This window comes from Rana temporaria, chromosome 5 (assembly GCF_905171775.1).
Source record: "Rana temporaria chromosome 5, aRanTem1.1, whole genome shotgun sequence".
NCBI lineage: Eukaryota > Metazoa > Chordata > Amphibia > Anura > Ranidae > Rana > Rana temporaria.
Window position 1 is genome coordinate 176405003 of NC_053493.1, and position 16541 is coordinate 176421543.

At 43.6% G+C, this 16541-nt stretch overlaps 1 protein-coding gene across 1 annotated transcript in view; it reads right to left on the minus strand.

The window, feature by feature from the left end:
• LOC120940503 (terminal nucleotidyltransferase 4B-like) overlaps positions 1 to 16541 on the minus strand; it is a 1128146-nt gene that overhangs the window by 221868 nt on the left and 889737 nt on the right. Inside the window, exon 10 of the mRNA XM_040353420.1 lies at positions 1014 to 1111. Coding sequence (XP_040209354.1) covers positions 1014 to 1111 — 98 coding nt within the window. The remainder of the gene's footprint in view (positions 1 to 1013; positions 1112 to 16541) is intronic.

Below are 16541 nucleotides of genomic sequence, written 5' to 3' on the forward strand. Positions count from 1 at the left end.
ATATTATCCAATCTTCTTGAAATTTAGCATATATATCTTTTACATCACTGAGACTTGGGGCGTAAGCAAAGTCTGCAAATTTTTTATTTTTACCTTAGAAAATGAAGCACCCTAATACACATGCAATGGCTATGCTGTTTTGCAATGGATGACATTGATAACACAGGTGGCTGCAACACTGAACCTCCAAGACCTGGGGACCTGGGAATCTGGAGCAACACTGCCAGCGCTATTTAGAGCTGGGAGTGGCTATCACAGTTTTTACAACACTAAGCTAAACTGGAGCTGGCTGCCGGTGCAGAGGGGGTATGCTCAATTGAAGTCCCAAGTTTTTAGATTTTTGCAATTGTATTTAAATTTGAGTTTTCCTTTATTGGTAGTCCTTGCCTTGTGACTGACAGGTAGCTGGAACGGTATAGGTCACCTCCTCACCACCTGTTTTATTGCTTAAAAGGCTGCACCACTGCTCCGTAACAACTTGCATTGCATGCAGTTGGCCCCCCTAATTTGCTGTATAATTTTTGATATGGTTGGGTGTAGGGTGCAGCATAGTAGTTTTGGTTTAGTGATTTAGATGCTAGACACAGCCAGGCAACTATTCTTTTCAGATGAATATAGTGGAAATAGCAGCCTACATATGGGTCTCGCTTTGCACTTTAAAAGCCTCAAGGGATGACAAAGATTTATTGTAAATTAAGGGTTCCACCTCAAGTGCTCACTCCTAGTTATGAAAGCACTGGAGTGAAATAATCCCTGACATTTTACTAAGAGGTCACTAATGCAGCCCATAGAAATAGTTAACCAGATTAGGCCTGAAATGCTGAATGATGGCTGCAAAATACTGTAAAAAGACAATGCACACTGTTCGACAATTGATTCAGACGGGAAAAAAATGCATCAGCTTCCAACCTGAACAATTTAGCATCTTACTGCTACTACAAAAGCAAAATGCCTTCCGCTACATGTGCCATTTTTATTTGCACTGTACATAAAGATATTAGAAATGTACTTACCACACTTAGATGAATCGATTTTAGTTCCCCATTTCTTCTTTATCCACTCTCTATAGTCCAGCACCTCTTGAGTCATTTGGATTATTCTCCCCAACATGCTATAACATAGTACAATATATAGCTTCAGGATGTAACGAAATACAAATTTGTCCCATTTTTATTACACAAACAAGATAAACCGAGATTACAGGTAAGCTATAAACAGATAAACATTTTCTAATGAGAGACCAAGAACAAGGCAGTTATGTGAACTGATTTTTTATAGGACATATTTTTCCTTTTCATTTTCACCTAGTGATCTGGCCAGCAACACATTTCCTGCCTTGGGATGGCTCCTACATCTTTGAAGGAGCAACAGAGATTATACTATTGTGCCATCAACCTACTTTTTGTGTCTTATTTTCTAAAAATTATTGTTAATAAAGTGGTTTAAAAGGAGAGACCGCAGGTTGCCGCCTTTCTTCTCTTTGAACAACTAGTGGGTCCTTTTCCCAAACATTTTGACACACTTAGACAAGAGCATTGTCATGAGAAGGTAGTGACAGTCTAATAAAGATGGACTTTGAGGTGTTACTAGCAAATTAAAGGGTTTGTTACCCTGTTCCTGAACAACAGCACATTGCTTGTGCTGTGTAATTTGGCCCCCTGCATCACCTAAAATATCTGGCTCATCCTGCCTGGTTTGGCCCTCCCCTCAATTGAGCGGTTTATCATGGCTGCTGAGCCCTGACACCGTGGCCAGTTTACATGCATCCATCATTCGCTCTCTCCTCTGTTACTCTCCCCCTCCCTGCCTGTCAGCTGTGTCAGTGTCCACCCCTGTGACTCTCCCTGGGCTGGATTACTGGGACGCTGAGTGGATGTGCGGTATCCCATCTTTTTGGCTCCCTTAAACTTTCACTGTTACCCAGTGTGTTGGGGGTCCTTTCTGGCTTACAGCTGATCATCTCCAGCTGCCTCGCCATTTTTTAAATCAAAAACCTGCCTTAATGCCTGCTCCCCAGCCGCCCTTAACCTAGTGCTACTACTAGCATAGAGTATTATCTAATTTTCTTCCCCCTTGTTCGCCACGGGGGACTCTGGTCAGCGAGTTGCACTACGGTCCTCGACCCCTGACCACCTCCTGAAGAAGCGGTCATCCGCGAAACCGGTAGAGGTCTGCCTATGACTCCACCTCACAATCCCAGATACCCAACGGTTTTCCGTTTGTAAATTCTATCGCTGTATCTTAAGTGAGGCTGATGGTCCTAGTTCTGTTTTTTTTATAAAAAAGCTGTATGTTTTTATGTATAATAAATGAATTTTTTACCATATTGATTTGTGTTATCAGTACCGAGAAAGTTCATACATTTTTGCCTGAGTGATAGCTGGTGTGAGTTTGCGGTACTAGCAGCCGCTACCTCTCTATTCCCGGTCCCCCTCTTTTTTTTAACTATATGTATAAAGTTTGACCATTGTAAGCACTCTTATTACTGTTAAATGGCTTGTCCCAACTATGTGACTTTTACATTTTGTAAAAAGAAGGTAGCCGCTCTAGGTGGAAGCCTTGATGAGAATCCACCATGCAGATATCACAGGTGCAGGCAATGCGTTCAGCAGGACAGGAACAAAAGGATGTTTCTGGACAGCCGCACTCTGAACAATGGTTGCCTTTATTGAATTAAGAACAGCACTACAAGTCACAGCAAACCTGGGCAACTGACGCATTTCACACTAAATCTAGTGCTTAGTCATAGCTAGCAAATACAAATTATTTCTATTCTGACTCAACCGATTGTTGTGAAGCGATTTATCCCTTGTGAGACTACTATGCCTGGCCTGTATAAGCAGATATAATCACTGAGGACAATCCTTATCAGATAGCTTGAACTCCCCAATACCGATTGTATTCACAGAAGTTGCTTTAATCTAATATCAGAATACATCAGATGACAGGTTACAGCAGATGAACAGGTTGTAGTATTGTGCAGTCAAAAGATGATACTGTCTGTAGCTTACAATGCAGAATACATGTGCACTTGTTACATGTGGCCTGATGAGATATCTCCATTAAGCAGGAAGTACAAACTGAGGAAGAAGGGTGGAGCATTACACAGAAAGGAAGTGTGTAATAGATCAGATAAAGAAATGACAAATGGGAGAATTACCACAAAATGTCACTAGATGGCAGCATGTAAACAAAACATAACATACATAGAAAATGGTTAAGAGGAACAATATTATCTATATAAAAAAAGTATGCCCACTGGGGCAGCACACTCCCCGTCTGGCATTGTAAATGTCACTATATAAATCAGGACAGTAGTGATGCAACTGCAAATAACAAACCGTGGTATTTTCCTTGATGTCTTTAAAACCTTAAAGACACAGTCATGACAGCATCTATCCATGATGTGAAACATGTTAGCCTTTTGTCCCCTGTGTCCACTTCCTACTATTGATTGCAGTGTTGCATGAAGTTTTGGATGTCATACAGCTTTGGATTTTATCCTTTGTTTATTTTGTTTCAATAAATCGCGTGCGGCAGTCCAGGATCATTTCTTTTTTTCCACGGATCAGCACAGAGTCTGCACCTGTTAGTGCTAGAGGGCAGGAGCACAGCATAGGTCGCAGGGCTTGGAGCGGTACTTTTTTCCATATATATGCAACAATAATAACTTTAGATTAAGGCTTCAAGTTATGACAACTAAAGTTCATTCTCCAAAGGGCAAGAGCAAAACAAGTTCCGTGATAGGTCTGACGAAAGTCTTTACAGTCTCTTGTCTTGAAACCTTCACTTCCACCTTGCGTACATTTCCGTCATCACTAGGAACGCCCTTTACAATAAGTCCCATGGGCCATTCGAATCTTTCAGCATGCTGGTCCTTAAGCAGAATGAGATCTCCAACTTGGAGGTTAGGGTTCAGATCAGTGGCAAAGGTCTTGACTTCAGGACGAATCTCTGGATCCTTGTCAGGTTCTACAAGACTGAAGACATTAGCTGATGTTTCTTCAGGAATTCATGACCTGTTAGCCAAGGAAAATTTGCAAAGACACTTGCAGACACTGGCCTGGTGGCATGATCTGCAGGGTTAATTTCAGATGGAACATAATGCCATTGTTCAGGTTTAGATGATTTGCCAATTCTCTCTACATGGTTCCTGACATAGACGTAGAAACGTTTAGTCTGGTTGTATATGTAGCTCAGAACAACTTTGCTGTCTGTGTAGAATTTGATGTCATCTATCTGAATATCTAGCTTCCGCAGTATAACATCTGCTTATTCTACAGCTAGCACAGTTCCACAAAGTTCAAGACTTTGTGTGTTCAGGCTTTGGTGCTAACTTATGTGTAAAATACAGTACAGTAGCCAATCCCAGACAACGTCCGTGGTGACGAAACGCGTAGGCTTGGCTTGCAGACTTGACGTCATCACGCTCTTGACGAAGGAGCTCGGAGCTTATACCACAGGAGAGACAGGAGAAGCCGCTGTGCCTCCATTAGATGTGTTTTTATCGCAATCAGATGTCATCGAATTCGTAAGTGCATAGTATTTTGCCTATTAAACTCATCTTTACGGTATTATGCTATAGTCCACTTCCTTTTTATTTCCCGATCATCTGAGACCATAGGCACCACCTCACACATCCCACAGAGGGTCCAGAGGGAGACCTAAAATCCTCAAGTGCGCTGAGATCACTGTAATGGTGGTCACACTGACAGGGTAAGGAAACTACAATACCACAATTGGGTGCCTTCCTGGTGGATGAAGTTTTCTCTATCCTTCAACTTTTTCCTTTGAGTGTCTATTCAGATATACCCCTCAAGGAGTCACTTATCCTGCAAGGACTTATTTTTCAATTTATTTTCATATGCTTTTTTCTAGGGATGCACCGATATATCGGTGGCCGATACATATCGGCCGAAAACAGCTGTTTTGGCGACATGCCGAAACAGCTTAAAAATTGTCCATATGGGCATCGGGTGCCCGTAAAAAAGATGTCCGGGGGTTCCGCTCAGACGTGTTGCTGCCGGTTGAGGTTTGATGGTGGGGAATTTCTGGCAGAGCTCTCACTAGTGAGTAGTGACTGGGGAGGGGGGCTATTCCCTATTAAAGTGACGCGTCATGGTGACAGGCTGTCAAATATGACAATTCAAGTCAATGGGACTGCGGCACCATCAGGCATTTGGCTCGTGGTGGTGGCTTATTAGTCCCATTAAAAACTGTCATTTAACAAAAAAATAAGCTGGGATTGCCTCCTAAACTCCTGCGAGCATGTGCAAAAAGTGATCTGGACCACTTTTCAATTACAAGTCTGAACTTAGGTGTCCATTTATCAAGGAGAGAAAAGCCAAGGAGGTGGGTGAGGTGATGGTGGCAGAAGGTAATGCTGGCAGGTGGGGGCATGAGGTGATGGTGGAAAAGCTAATGGTGGCACCGTGGCAGAAGGTGGGTGAGGGGATGGTGGCAGAAGGTAATGCTGGTAGGAGGTGGTGGGGCAGGAGTTAATGCTGGTAGGAGGTGGTGGGTGCAGGAGGTGGTGGTGAGAGCAGGAGGTGATGGCGGCAAAAGCTTGCAGGAGGTGGTGGTGGGAGCTGGAGGTGATGGCGGCAAGAGCTGGCAGGGAGGTGGTGGGGGCAGGAGGTGATGGCGACAAGAGCTGGCAGGAGGTGATGGTGGCAGGGGGTGGTGGTGGCAGGAGGTGATTGTGGCAGGAGGTTGGGGGTAGCGTTTTAACAAATTATTATTAAAAAAAAAAAAAGAAAAGTCATTTTCGGTTTCGGCCAGACATTTTTTTTTATTTCGGTTTTGTTTCAGTACTGAAATTTCCATTTCGGTGCACCTCTACTTTTTTCATATATTCAACACAGTGGGACTTTTTTATATTCACATATGTTTTTTGTCACACAATTTGTTATATATGAATTTGCCAGTGTGTGAAGTGTTTCTCATTCACTATTTAATATGGTCTATTTAAGATCAATTTATTTTAGATCTTCATTTGTTTTTTTGAGCGCTGTACTGTATTTTACAGGAATTTTTTGTATCACAAATTTTTTGGTATTGGCAGCTAATTTTTGGTGCTAACTTAGCTTTCCCAAACAGAAACCCTATGTGGGCTTGATTAGAAGAATCTCTTACCTTGCATTAAGCGACAGCTGCTATGGCCTCAATAGATGCATTTGAGAAGATGTGAAGCTTGTTCCTTTGACTTGTAGCAAGGGAGGCAGGAGTGTAGCAGCGTGGTATACCGATTCCATCTAAGGCATGTAGAGATTGTTTCCAGGACTCCCACTTTGAAAGCTGGTCTATTGGTAGTGGAGCATCCCAATCTTTAATAGTCTCAGAGCTGTCTAAGTAGGGATTTACCTTGTATGGTGATGGGAGCTACAAATTCCAATGGATCGTATAGACTGTCTACCACTGACAGAACACCACGTTTGCGGAATGGCTTGTCTGCAGAGCTGACTTGAAAGCCAAAGGTATCTTTTAATAAGTCCCACCGTAGGCCCAGACTTCTCTGTACAGGTGGTATGTACATTCCCAAATTTAAGTCTTTAAACCCTGTGGCATGATCGCCAGGTTGAAAGACTTTCATAACAGCAACACTATTTGAGGCAAGGCAATCTTGTGTAGTCTGAGGTTTGCCTATGTTCCTATGGTCTTCACGTACAATGAAGCAATGAAACATTTGTTCAATGTCAGCAGTTATGGCAACTGGCTCTCTTCTAAAACTCATAAGTACACCTACAAGGTTGTTGGTTAGGTTTGGACCAGTGAGAAGAACATTGTTCAGGGATACGCCTTGATGCTTGGCACTGGAGTCAAATGCAACCCTGATTTGCTTTAGTTTATGTGGATGATACACTCCGAAGAAAGGCAGGTACCAGCACTTATCATATCTTTGAAGTGGTGGAGCTGGTTTGGCGTGATCATTGTCAAAGATCCTTTTCATAAAGGCGATGAAATGGTCCTTCATTTCAGGCCTGTGCTTTAGAGTTCGCTGAAGTGAGTTGAATCTAGATAGAGCCTGTTCACGACTGGTTGGGAGTTTGACCCTTGCAGCACAAAGAGGTAATGGTGCAACCCAGCTGTTAGACTCATCCTGGAAGAATTATTTGTCCATTATTTTGATGAACTCTCTCTCCAACTGACAAGGCTATTTTGTTGTCATCGCTTGTAGTACAAAACACTGTGGTACCTAGGTTGTCATCACAAAGGTTAGGAGTGACATCAGGTACTTGGATGATGTCAAGAGGCTTCTTTTACTTCATAATGGTGAGAGCACTGTTTGAAGTGGGATACATTTTGAAGGAGTGGATCTCGGATGACGTACGCATTCCATCCAAGCATACATCGCCCAGCCTAGATCAAGTTTTTGTGCGTAAGGGGCATTATCAGGTCCATTGCACTGCTTGCATACTTTATGTACTCTGAGAATGTCTATTGCTAGCAAGACCAAGATTTCAACATTGGTGTCCATTGCAGGAATCTCATTAGCAAGGTGCCTCAAGTGAAGATGGTGATATGCAGCCCCTGGAGTAGGAATTTCTTCCCTTTCGTCTGGTATCTGGTCACACTCAACTAACATTGGTAAGGGTATGCCCTCTTTCTTATTGATACGAGATCCCATGAACCCATTGGCCCTTCTGCCGAAGGTCTCTTCACGACCAGAACAGGTTCTGAGAGTATACAGTGATGCATGTCCATCTATACCAAAGATCTCAAAGAATTTAGGCTTAACCAGGGATCTGTTGCTCTGTTCATCTATTATGGCATACATCCAAATAGCTTCCTCAGGTTGGCCCTTTGGGTATACCTTGACTAGGCATATCTTAGCAAAGCATTTGTGATCCAAGCCTTCTCCACAGACTTCTTTGCATGAAGAAGAAACATTAGCTGTGGCTGGAGCATGACCTTGTTGCTCCCCGCCATGATTTGAGACAGGGCTGGAGGTAGGAGGCTGCTGTGAATTGTCTGAGGGTGGACCCGGATGCGTGGCTGTATAACATGTCTGTCGCTACTGCATTCTGTGCACTTGATGACAACTTTAGTCTTTAGCAAAATGTCCATAACAAGCACAGCACCTGTAGCATATTCCAAATTTCTGAAGAATCTCCCTGCGCTCTTGTAATGTCTTTCCCCTAAGCCCATGACATTTCTTTAGGGGGTTAGGCTTTATGTGAATAGAGCACTGACGAATAGGGTCTTTATCTCTGTCACCCAAATCGCTCTGGTGAGCAGGAGAGGATACAGGTGGTGAGATGTCTGTCCTTTTAACAGATATTGCGCTATTAAAGTCTCTACGCTAAGCTGCTGTGTTATCATACCTTGAGGAAGATGATGATGATGAAGCAGGCAAGTTGGGTTCACAGAAGCTTAAAGCGGAGTTCTGGCCACAATTTCACTTTTTAAATATAAATACCCCTGTAATACACAAGCTTAAAGCGGTGGTTCCCCTAAAAATAAAATTTTGACATCGCATTTAGCAAATAAATTACAATTAGAATCGGCTTGTTTTATTTAAAAAATACCTCCGTACCTATCGTTTCCTATATTCGGTCCCACCGCCACTTCCGGGTACGATGCAGGCGGTGGGCGTTCCTAATTGATTGACAGGCATCCGAACGACGCATCCAATCACGTCACGAGATGCCGAAAAAAGCCGAACGTCGGTGCGGCTCTATACGGCGCATGCGCACCGACGTTCGGCTTTTTTCGGCATCTCGTGACGTGATTGGATGCGTCGTTCGGATGCCTGTCAATCAATTAGGAACGCCCACCGCCTGCATCGTACCCGGAAGTGGCGGTGGGACCGAAAATAGGAAACGATACGTACAGAGGTATTTTTTAAATAAAACAAGCCGATTCTAATTGTAATTTATTTGCTAAATGCAATGTCAAAATTTTATTTTTAGGGGAACCACCGCTTTAATGTATTCTAGTAAAAAGTTAGTCTGTAAACTAAGGTCCGTTTTGTTAGGTTGTTACAGCATTTAGACACTTTATAAAATAGTAATTTGACTGGGGCCATCTTAAGTGTGTGCATCATGAAGCCAGACTGTATGACTTCCTGGATTTCAGCCTTGCAAATCTTGCACATGCTTAGTGCTGCACAAGCAGTGTCAGATCAGGTTTCAGCACCTGTGCTGTCCAAGTCAAATGATTCTTTGAGACTGGGGAATGCACAGGCTCCTGGAAAGTTACACCCACTACATTCCCAGGAGTCTGTGCGGTGTAGGTTAGGAAGCATTAAGCACCTAGGTGCAGGAAGTGGGAAGATTAACTATTCTGCCTAGCAACAACACTTTGAAGGCATCTAAAAAAAAAAAATTTTTCGTAAAGGACTAATGACATTTTTTTAAAACTACTGATGTAATGTTATATTTATGGGTGGAACTCCACTTTAAGCTGGGATCGTTTCTCATCTAGGCTTAATCACTGATGAACCTGCAAAAATAAGCGTATGGAGGAAAAGATATGTTATAGTCTCTTTTGTACCTTGAGACCTGTTGTGCCCATTTCTCTTGCAGGCCGTATGGCAGTTTAGACACCACTGGATTGACACCATGAGCAGTGTCCAGAAAGCTTAGACCAGGTAGATGGGGGTCTGTCTTTGCCAACTCTAGCTCCATGAGAAGGTCACTCAGATCTTGGAGCTTGCGATAGTCTGTTACTTATTTTTGGGAAGTTTTGCAGTCTCTTGAATAGATAAAGCACTCTATGGCTTCAGCGCTACCGTAGGCTTGCTCAAGTTTTGCCCATGCAGCGACAAGACCTGCATCTGGGTGGTCAACATGCACTGTTCTCAGTCTTTAAACACGATCTGCACATTCTGGGCCAAATCCTCAAAAGGGATACGCAGGCGGAACTGCTGTTCAGCCTGCGTATCCCTGTGCCTATCTTTGGAACTGATCCTCAGAAGCAGTTTTCCAAAGATAGGCAGAAGATCTGACATCTGTAAGACACTTACACTGCCAGATCTTAGGATGCAGTACCGCATCCGCGGCTGGGGGCATTTCGCGTTGAAATGCCGCTTTGCGTATGCAATTGAGGACTTACGGAGATCCACAAAGCTTTTCAGCCTTGTTTTTTCTGCGTAAGTTTACGTTTGCATACGTAAAATTAGGGATGCTTTTACAAAGTGTAAACTAGTTATACCTTGTAAAAACAGACCTTTTTTTCGATCGCCGCTATTTTTTTAAAATTTTGAATTTTATTTTTCGGCGCGTAACTTTTTTTTTACCCGACGCAACTTTATTGTCCCGTTGCAATCCACAAAGCCCGGCGTAACGTAATTTTGCGCACTGCCCGTCGGGAAAATGACGTCACGAGCATGCGCAGTACGGCCGGCGCGGGAGCGCGCCTCATTTAAATTGTCATCGCCCCCTGCAGAAGAGGACCGCCTTGCGCCGGAGACATTTAGGTTACACGGCCGAAAATTTCTAGGTAAGTGCTTTGTGGATCGGGCACTTAGGTAGAAATTTTCCGCCAGTGTAACTTAAATGGTAAAAGTTAAGTTAGGCTACGTTTTTGTGGATTTGCCCCTCTGTCCCCAGCCACTTTATGAGCAAATCAAGTTCCTCCTTGGCAGTAAAGTTAAGATCAGCAATAGCAGCTCTGAAGGTTGATCTCCAGGCCCTGTAGCTCTCTGGACAGTCATCAAATCTTGGCAAAGTCATTCAAGTCTGACCTCTCACCCCTTTGGTGCCAAAGTAACTTGTGGAACCCCTCGGGTGTGAAAGTTCTTTGGTGAAGTAGAGTGAGGTTTACCAGGATAAAATTATGTTGCAAGAGTGTTAAACTGTGGTGTAAACCCTAAGGCTTGTGCTGGCTGTGGCCTAAGATTTGTCACTGGAAGACACCTTGTTGTCAGCTAGAGGTAATGTGGTTTTCTGCATAGATGCACTTGTGTTGTAGACTTGAAGAGGCTCAGGCATTTGGAGCCAAGAGGTCTCTGTTGAGAGTCAGAACAGTGCTGTTAGTAGGAAGTACAGATGATTCTGTATCATTGCAAACACTATGCTTTAGTACATATTCACTGGTGCGTTCAACTGGGTCTTGCAGCTCCGCTGGGATGGAACAGTCTGAGTTAGCACTTTCTCCCATCACTTTTTCAAGGACCCTTAGCCTTGCTAGGGCAGCTGCTTTCTCCTTTTCCATTTGCAGAACCTTTATTTGGGAATCTGCCTCTGCTTGTTGAGCTGCCATCTCTGCTTGGTGAGCTGCTTGTTGAGCTACCATCTTTGCTTGACGAGCTTCCCTTTGTGTTTCTATTTCTGCTTCCTTTCTGGTAAAGGAGCTTTGCACTTTAGTTTCTTCCAGACGTGCACAGGCCTCTTAACTTGTCACTTAATGTTGAGCTTCTGAAGCGAGGGGATCTGGAAGTACGTGCAGTGTGCTTGGTTGATGTGGATCTGTGAGATCTGGTCTCCTGGAGTTGAACAATGTGGAGTTCTACCTTATTCTGAGCTTTTTGCACTAAGAGTTGTTGGTTTAGTGCATCAACCCTGGTCAGTTCTGCTGAAGAGTCCTCTATAATACAGTCCTGCAAGAAAGCTGTGTACTTTGCAAACAGCTGCTGGTAGCGTTTATAGGCGACAGATAAGCAAATTTTGAGAAATTCGTTAATTCTCTTATTTCCGAATTTTTCAATTTTCGAATTTACGAATTTTCGTATTTTTCGGAAATTCGGATTTTCGAAATTTGGAATTTACGAAATTCGGAATTTCGGAAATTTTTTGAATTTTAGAATTTCGAATTTTGCCATTTCGAATTTTCAAATTTCGAATTGTTTTCAAAATTCGAAAAAATAATAATCGAAAATTTGAAAATTAAAAAAAATGAAAATTAAAAATGAAAAAATTTGAAAATTAAAAGAATCGAAATTTCGAAAATTTAAAAAATTCGAAGATTCTGTATTTGGAAAATTCGTAAATTCTGAATTTGGAAAATTGGAAAATTTAAAAATTCAGAATTTCAAATATTCAAAAGTTCGAAAATCCGGAATCTCGAAAATGTTCGAATTTAATTTTCGAATTTTCAAAATTCAGAATTTTTTAATTTTGGAAATTCAGAATTTTCGAAATTTTCGAATCTGGAATTTTTTCATTTTCAAATTTTTTAAATTCAGAATTTCCGAAAATTCGGAATTTCAAAAATTCGAATTCCGAATTTTCGAAAATAAAAAAAAATTGAAAATTCGCAATTTCGAAAATGGGAGATTTTATAGAATTTCCGAAAAAAAAAATTCTTTCATTCGAAAATTAGAGAAATTTGCTTTTTGCTTTTCTGAAAATTCGGAATACCGAATTTTCGAAAAAAGATAAAAAAAAATTATAAAACGGGAAAAAGAATTTTTCGAATTTCCCAAATTTCCGAAAAATTTCTGAAAAAAGCAAAAAAACGAATGAAACAAAAACTGAAAAAACAACATTTTTCGAATTTCCGAAAAAAAATGCTTTAGTCCAACATCAGAATACATCAGATGACAGGTTACAGCAGATGAACAGGTTATAGTACTGTGCGGTCAAAAGATGATACTGTCTGTAGCTTACAATGCAGAATACATGTGCACTTGTTACATGTGGCCTGATGAGATATCTTTTTTTTCCAATTTCTTCATTTTCAAAATAAATTTTCCTCTACATTTATACAAAACATGAGAAATAGCAGTTATCTAACAAAAAAAAGTAAATAAATCCAAATACATTCCAATAGACTTATTACAGTACAATCTCTCTATCCGTTCATCTCAAAAGAGAAAAAAAAAAATTACACAAGAGAGAAAGAAAAAAAAAAAGGGAACTAAACTGATGAGATATCTTCATTAAGCAGGAAGTACAAACTGAGGAAGAAGGGTGGAGCATTACACAGAAAGGAAGTGTGTAATAGATCAGACAGAAATGACAAATGGGAGCATTACCACAAAATGTCACTAGATAGCAGCGTGTAAACAAAACATAACCTACATAGAAAATGGTTAAGAGAAACAATATTATATATAAAAAAAACTCTATGCCCACTGGGGCAGCACAAATTTAAATGTATACATAACCCTCATAAGACCATGTGAGTGGTGAATTATGTCTAATTGTCTAATTAGTGATGACAGTGCCTTTTTACCCCTTGTGAGAGTAGTGAAAAGGTAGTCTCGATATGAATGCACAGGTGTACAAGGGTATGTGTTGTGAAATGAACGGATTCAAATGGATAAACAAATGAAAAAATGGTAAAAAAACAAACACAGTGAAGTGTTAACCAAAAAAAGGCAAAAAGTGACAATGATGCATCATGCATACATAAATGTGAAAATATGTGAAAGAAAAAAATTAATGGAATGAAATTCTTCATGTATATATCATGCTATATGGTGAATGCATATATAGTGTCACTAAATCAATTGAATTAATGATTCAAATGAATGAATAAATGTCGACTAAACAGGTACATTTGTGAATGAATAGCAAATGAATATCAAAAAGAATTTACATCTAAGTGCAACGTGTCCAAAGAAAAAGAACACTGAGGCCTTGTACACACGATAGGTTAACCAGAGTTTCATCGGTCAAAACCGATCGTGTGTGTGGGCCCCATAGCTTATTTAACCATAGGTTAAAAAAAAGCCAACTTGCTTTAAATTTAACCTATGGATTCCTAACCGATAGGTCAAAACCGATCGTTAGTAGGCACGACCATCGGTTAAAAATCCATGCATGCTCAGAATAAAGTCGACGCATGCTTGGAAGCATTGAACTTTGTTTTTTACAGCACGTCGTTGTGTTTTACGTCACCGTGTTCTGACACGATCGGTTATTTAACTGATGGTGTGTAGGCGTGACGGACCTACACACACGCCTCTGCGCGGACTCTGATGCAAGGGGGGGCCCTCTGCGCGGACTCTGATGCAAGGGGGGGCCCTCTGCGCGGACTCTGATGCAAGGGGGGGCCCTCTGCGCGGACTCTGATGCAAGGGGGGGCCCTCTGCGCGGACTCTGATGCAAGGGGGGGCCCTCTGCGCGGACTCTGATGCAAGGGGGGGCCCTCTGCGCGGACTCTGATGCAAGGGGGGGCCCTCTGCGCGGACTCTGATGCAAGGGGGGGCCCTCTGCGCGGACTCTGATGCAAGGGGGGGCCCTCTGCGCGGACTCTGATGCAAGGGGGGGCCCTCTGCGCGGACTCTGATGCAAGGGGGGGCCCTCTGCGCGGACTCTGATGCAAGGGGGGGCCCTCTGCGCGGACTCTGATGCAAGGGGGGGCCCTCTGCGCGGACTCTGATGCAAGGGGGGGCCCTCTGCGCGGACTCTGATGCAAGGGGGGGCCCTCTGCGCGGACTCTGATGCAAGGGGGGGCCCTCTGCGCGGACTCTGATGCAAGGGGGGGCCCTCTGCGCGGACTCTGATGCAAGGGGGGGCCCTCTGCGCGGACTCTGATGCAAGGGGGGGCCCTCTGCGCGGACTCTGATGCAAGGGGGGGCCCTCTGCGCGGACTCTGATGCAAGGGGGGGCCCTCTGCGCGGACTCTGATGCAAGGGGGGGCCCTCTGCGCGGACTCTGATGCAAGGGGGGGCCCTCTGCGCGGACTCTGATGCAAGGGGGGGCCCTCTGCGCGGACTCTGATGCAAGGGGGGGCCCTCTGCGCGGACTCTGATGCAAGGGGGGGCCCTCTGCGCGGACTCTGATGCAAGGGGGGGCCCTCTGCGCGGACTCTGATGCAAGGGGGGGCCCTCTGCGCGGACTCTGATGCAAGGGGGGGCCCTCTGCGCGGACTCTGATGCAAGGGGGGCCCTCTGCGCGGACTCTGATGCAAGGGGGGGCCCTCTGCGCGGACTCTGATGCAAGGGGGGGCCCTCTGCGCGGACTCTGATGCAAGGGGGGGCCCTCTGCGCGGACTCTGATGCAAGGGGGGGCCCTCTGCGCGGACTCTGATGCAAGGGGGGGCCCTCTGCGCGGACTCTGATGCAAGGGGGGCCCTCTGCGCGGACTCTGATGCAAGGGGGGCCCTCTGCGCGGACTCTGATGCAAGGGGGGGCCTCTGCGCGGCCTCTGATGTAAGGGGGGCCTCTGATGTAAGGGGGGCCTCTGATGTAAGGGGGGCCTCTGATGTAAGGGGGGCCTCTGATGTAAGGGGGGCCTCTGATGTAAGGGGGGCCTCTGATGTAAGGGGGGCCTCTGATGTAAGGGGGGCCTCTGATGTAAGGGGGGCTTCTGTGTGGACTCTTGTGATCATGAACAATCTTAGACTGTTTTCCTCGATCCATCACTTTTCCATGCTCTATGGGCCACTTGACTGGACTTGCCCCTCAGGCCTAAGGCTGCCAGCCCTCCACTGGTTAGGACCCACTAATTCAGGGTACTTTGTCGCAGTAAGTGGGCTTAGCACTATATGACCATATAGTGTGACCAAACCCCTATATTTTTGAATATGATCAGGTGTTTTTAACTAGCCTTGCAGGATAAATGTCATTTTTGCATGCGTGCGCTATAATCTGTTTTGTACTGTCTTTGGTCTTATAGCAGCATCATCTTAGATGTATAGCATTTTTTTGGGTGTCCCCCCCCCCCCAAGTATATCTTTGTATTTTGTATAGACCCTGACCAGGTCTCTTGGGCTGGAGCACCCCTCCCCCTCTTCATTACATTAGTGGCCAGTAGTGCATAGGAGGAATCCCTTCAGTTCTCCCATATAGAGGAGTTCATCTCCCAAGGTTGAGACACTAGGTTCTTTCATTCTATTAACAGGTTAGGACCCACTAATTCGGGGTACTTTGTCGCAGTAAGTGGGCTTAGCACTATATGACCATATAGTGTGACCAAACCCCCGTATTTTTGAATATGTTCAGGTGTTTTTAACTAGCCTTGCAGGATAAATGCATGTGTGCGCTAGAATCTGTTTTGTGCCATGTACTATTTGGACACATGTGTTGGACCTAAGAAGTAATAGTGGCTATTTTTGACTAAGAAATACAAAAAAGTATAATATATAATATAATGAAGTAAAATATGTAAAGTGTAATGATGGACAGTGTATCCATTTTGAATTAATGAAGGGAATGCGTATATGAAAGAATAGGTAACTGTATGACTATGAGGCTAGGTAAAAGATATACAGTAATATGAAAATATAGGGATAATGTTTTAATATTTTAATCTAATGTCTTTAATGTAATGTCACATAGGTCCCACAAGGCATCTAAATCACAAGATAAAATTCAATTGTAAGCACTGTGTTGAGCTCAAGCGGACGTTTGTTTGATTGTAATAATAAAATAGCTAAATGCATGATCACATACACATCCGAGTTGAGAAACAGCAAAATGGTGGACGTAATTCATGGGCGCATACATCCCCAGATATTGGCAGTCGATGCATCCATGGACACGTCCCAAATCAGCATATGCATAGATAGGTGACAAGCAGTTTAAAGCATAATTATTACGACTGAGGGCTCTTTCACACGGAGCGGATCCGTATTGATCCGCTCCGTTAGCCCGTTTGGCTCAGCGGAGATTCCTCCGTTAATCCCCGCTGAGCTGTCGGCGGGCAGGG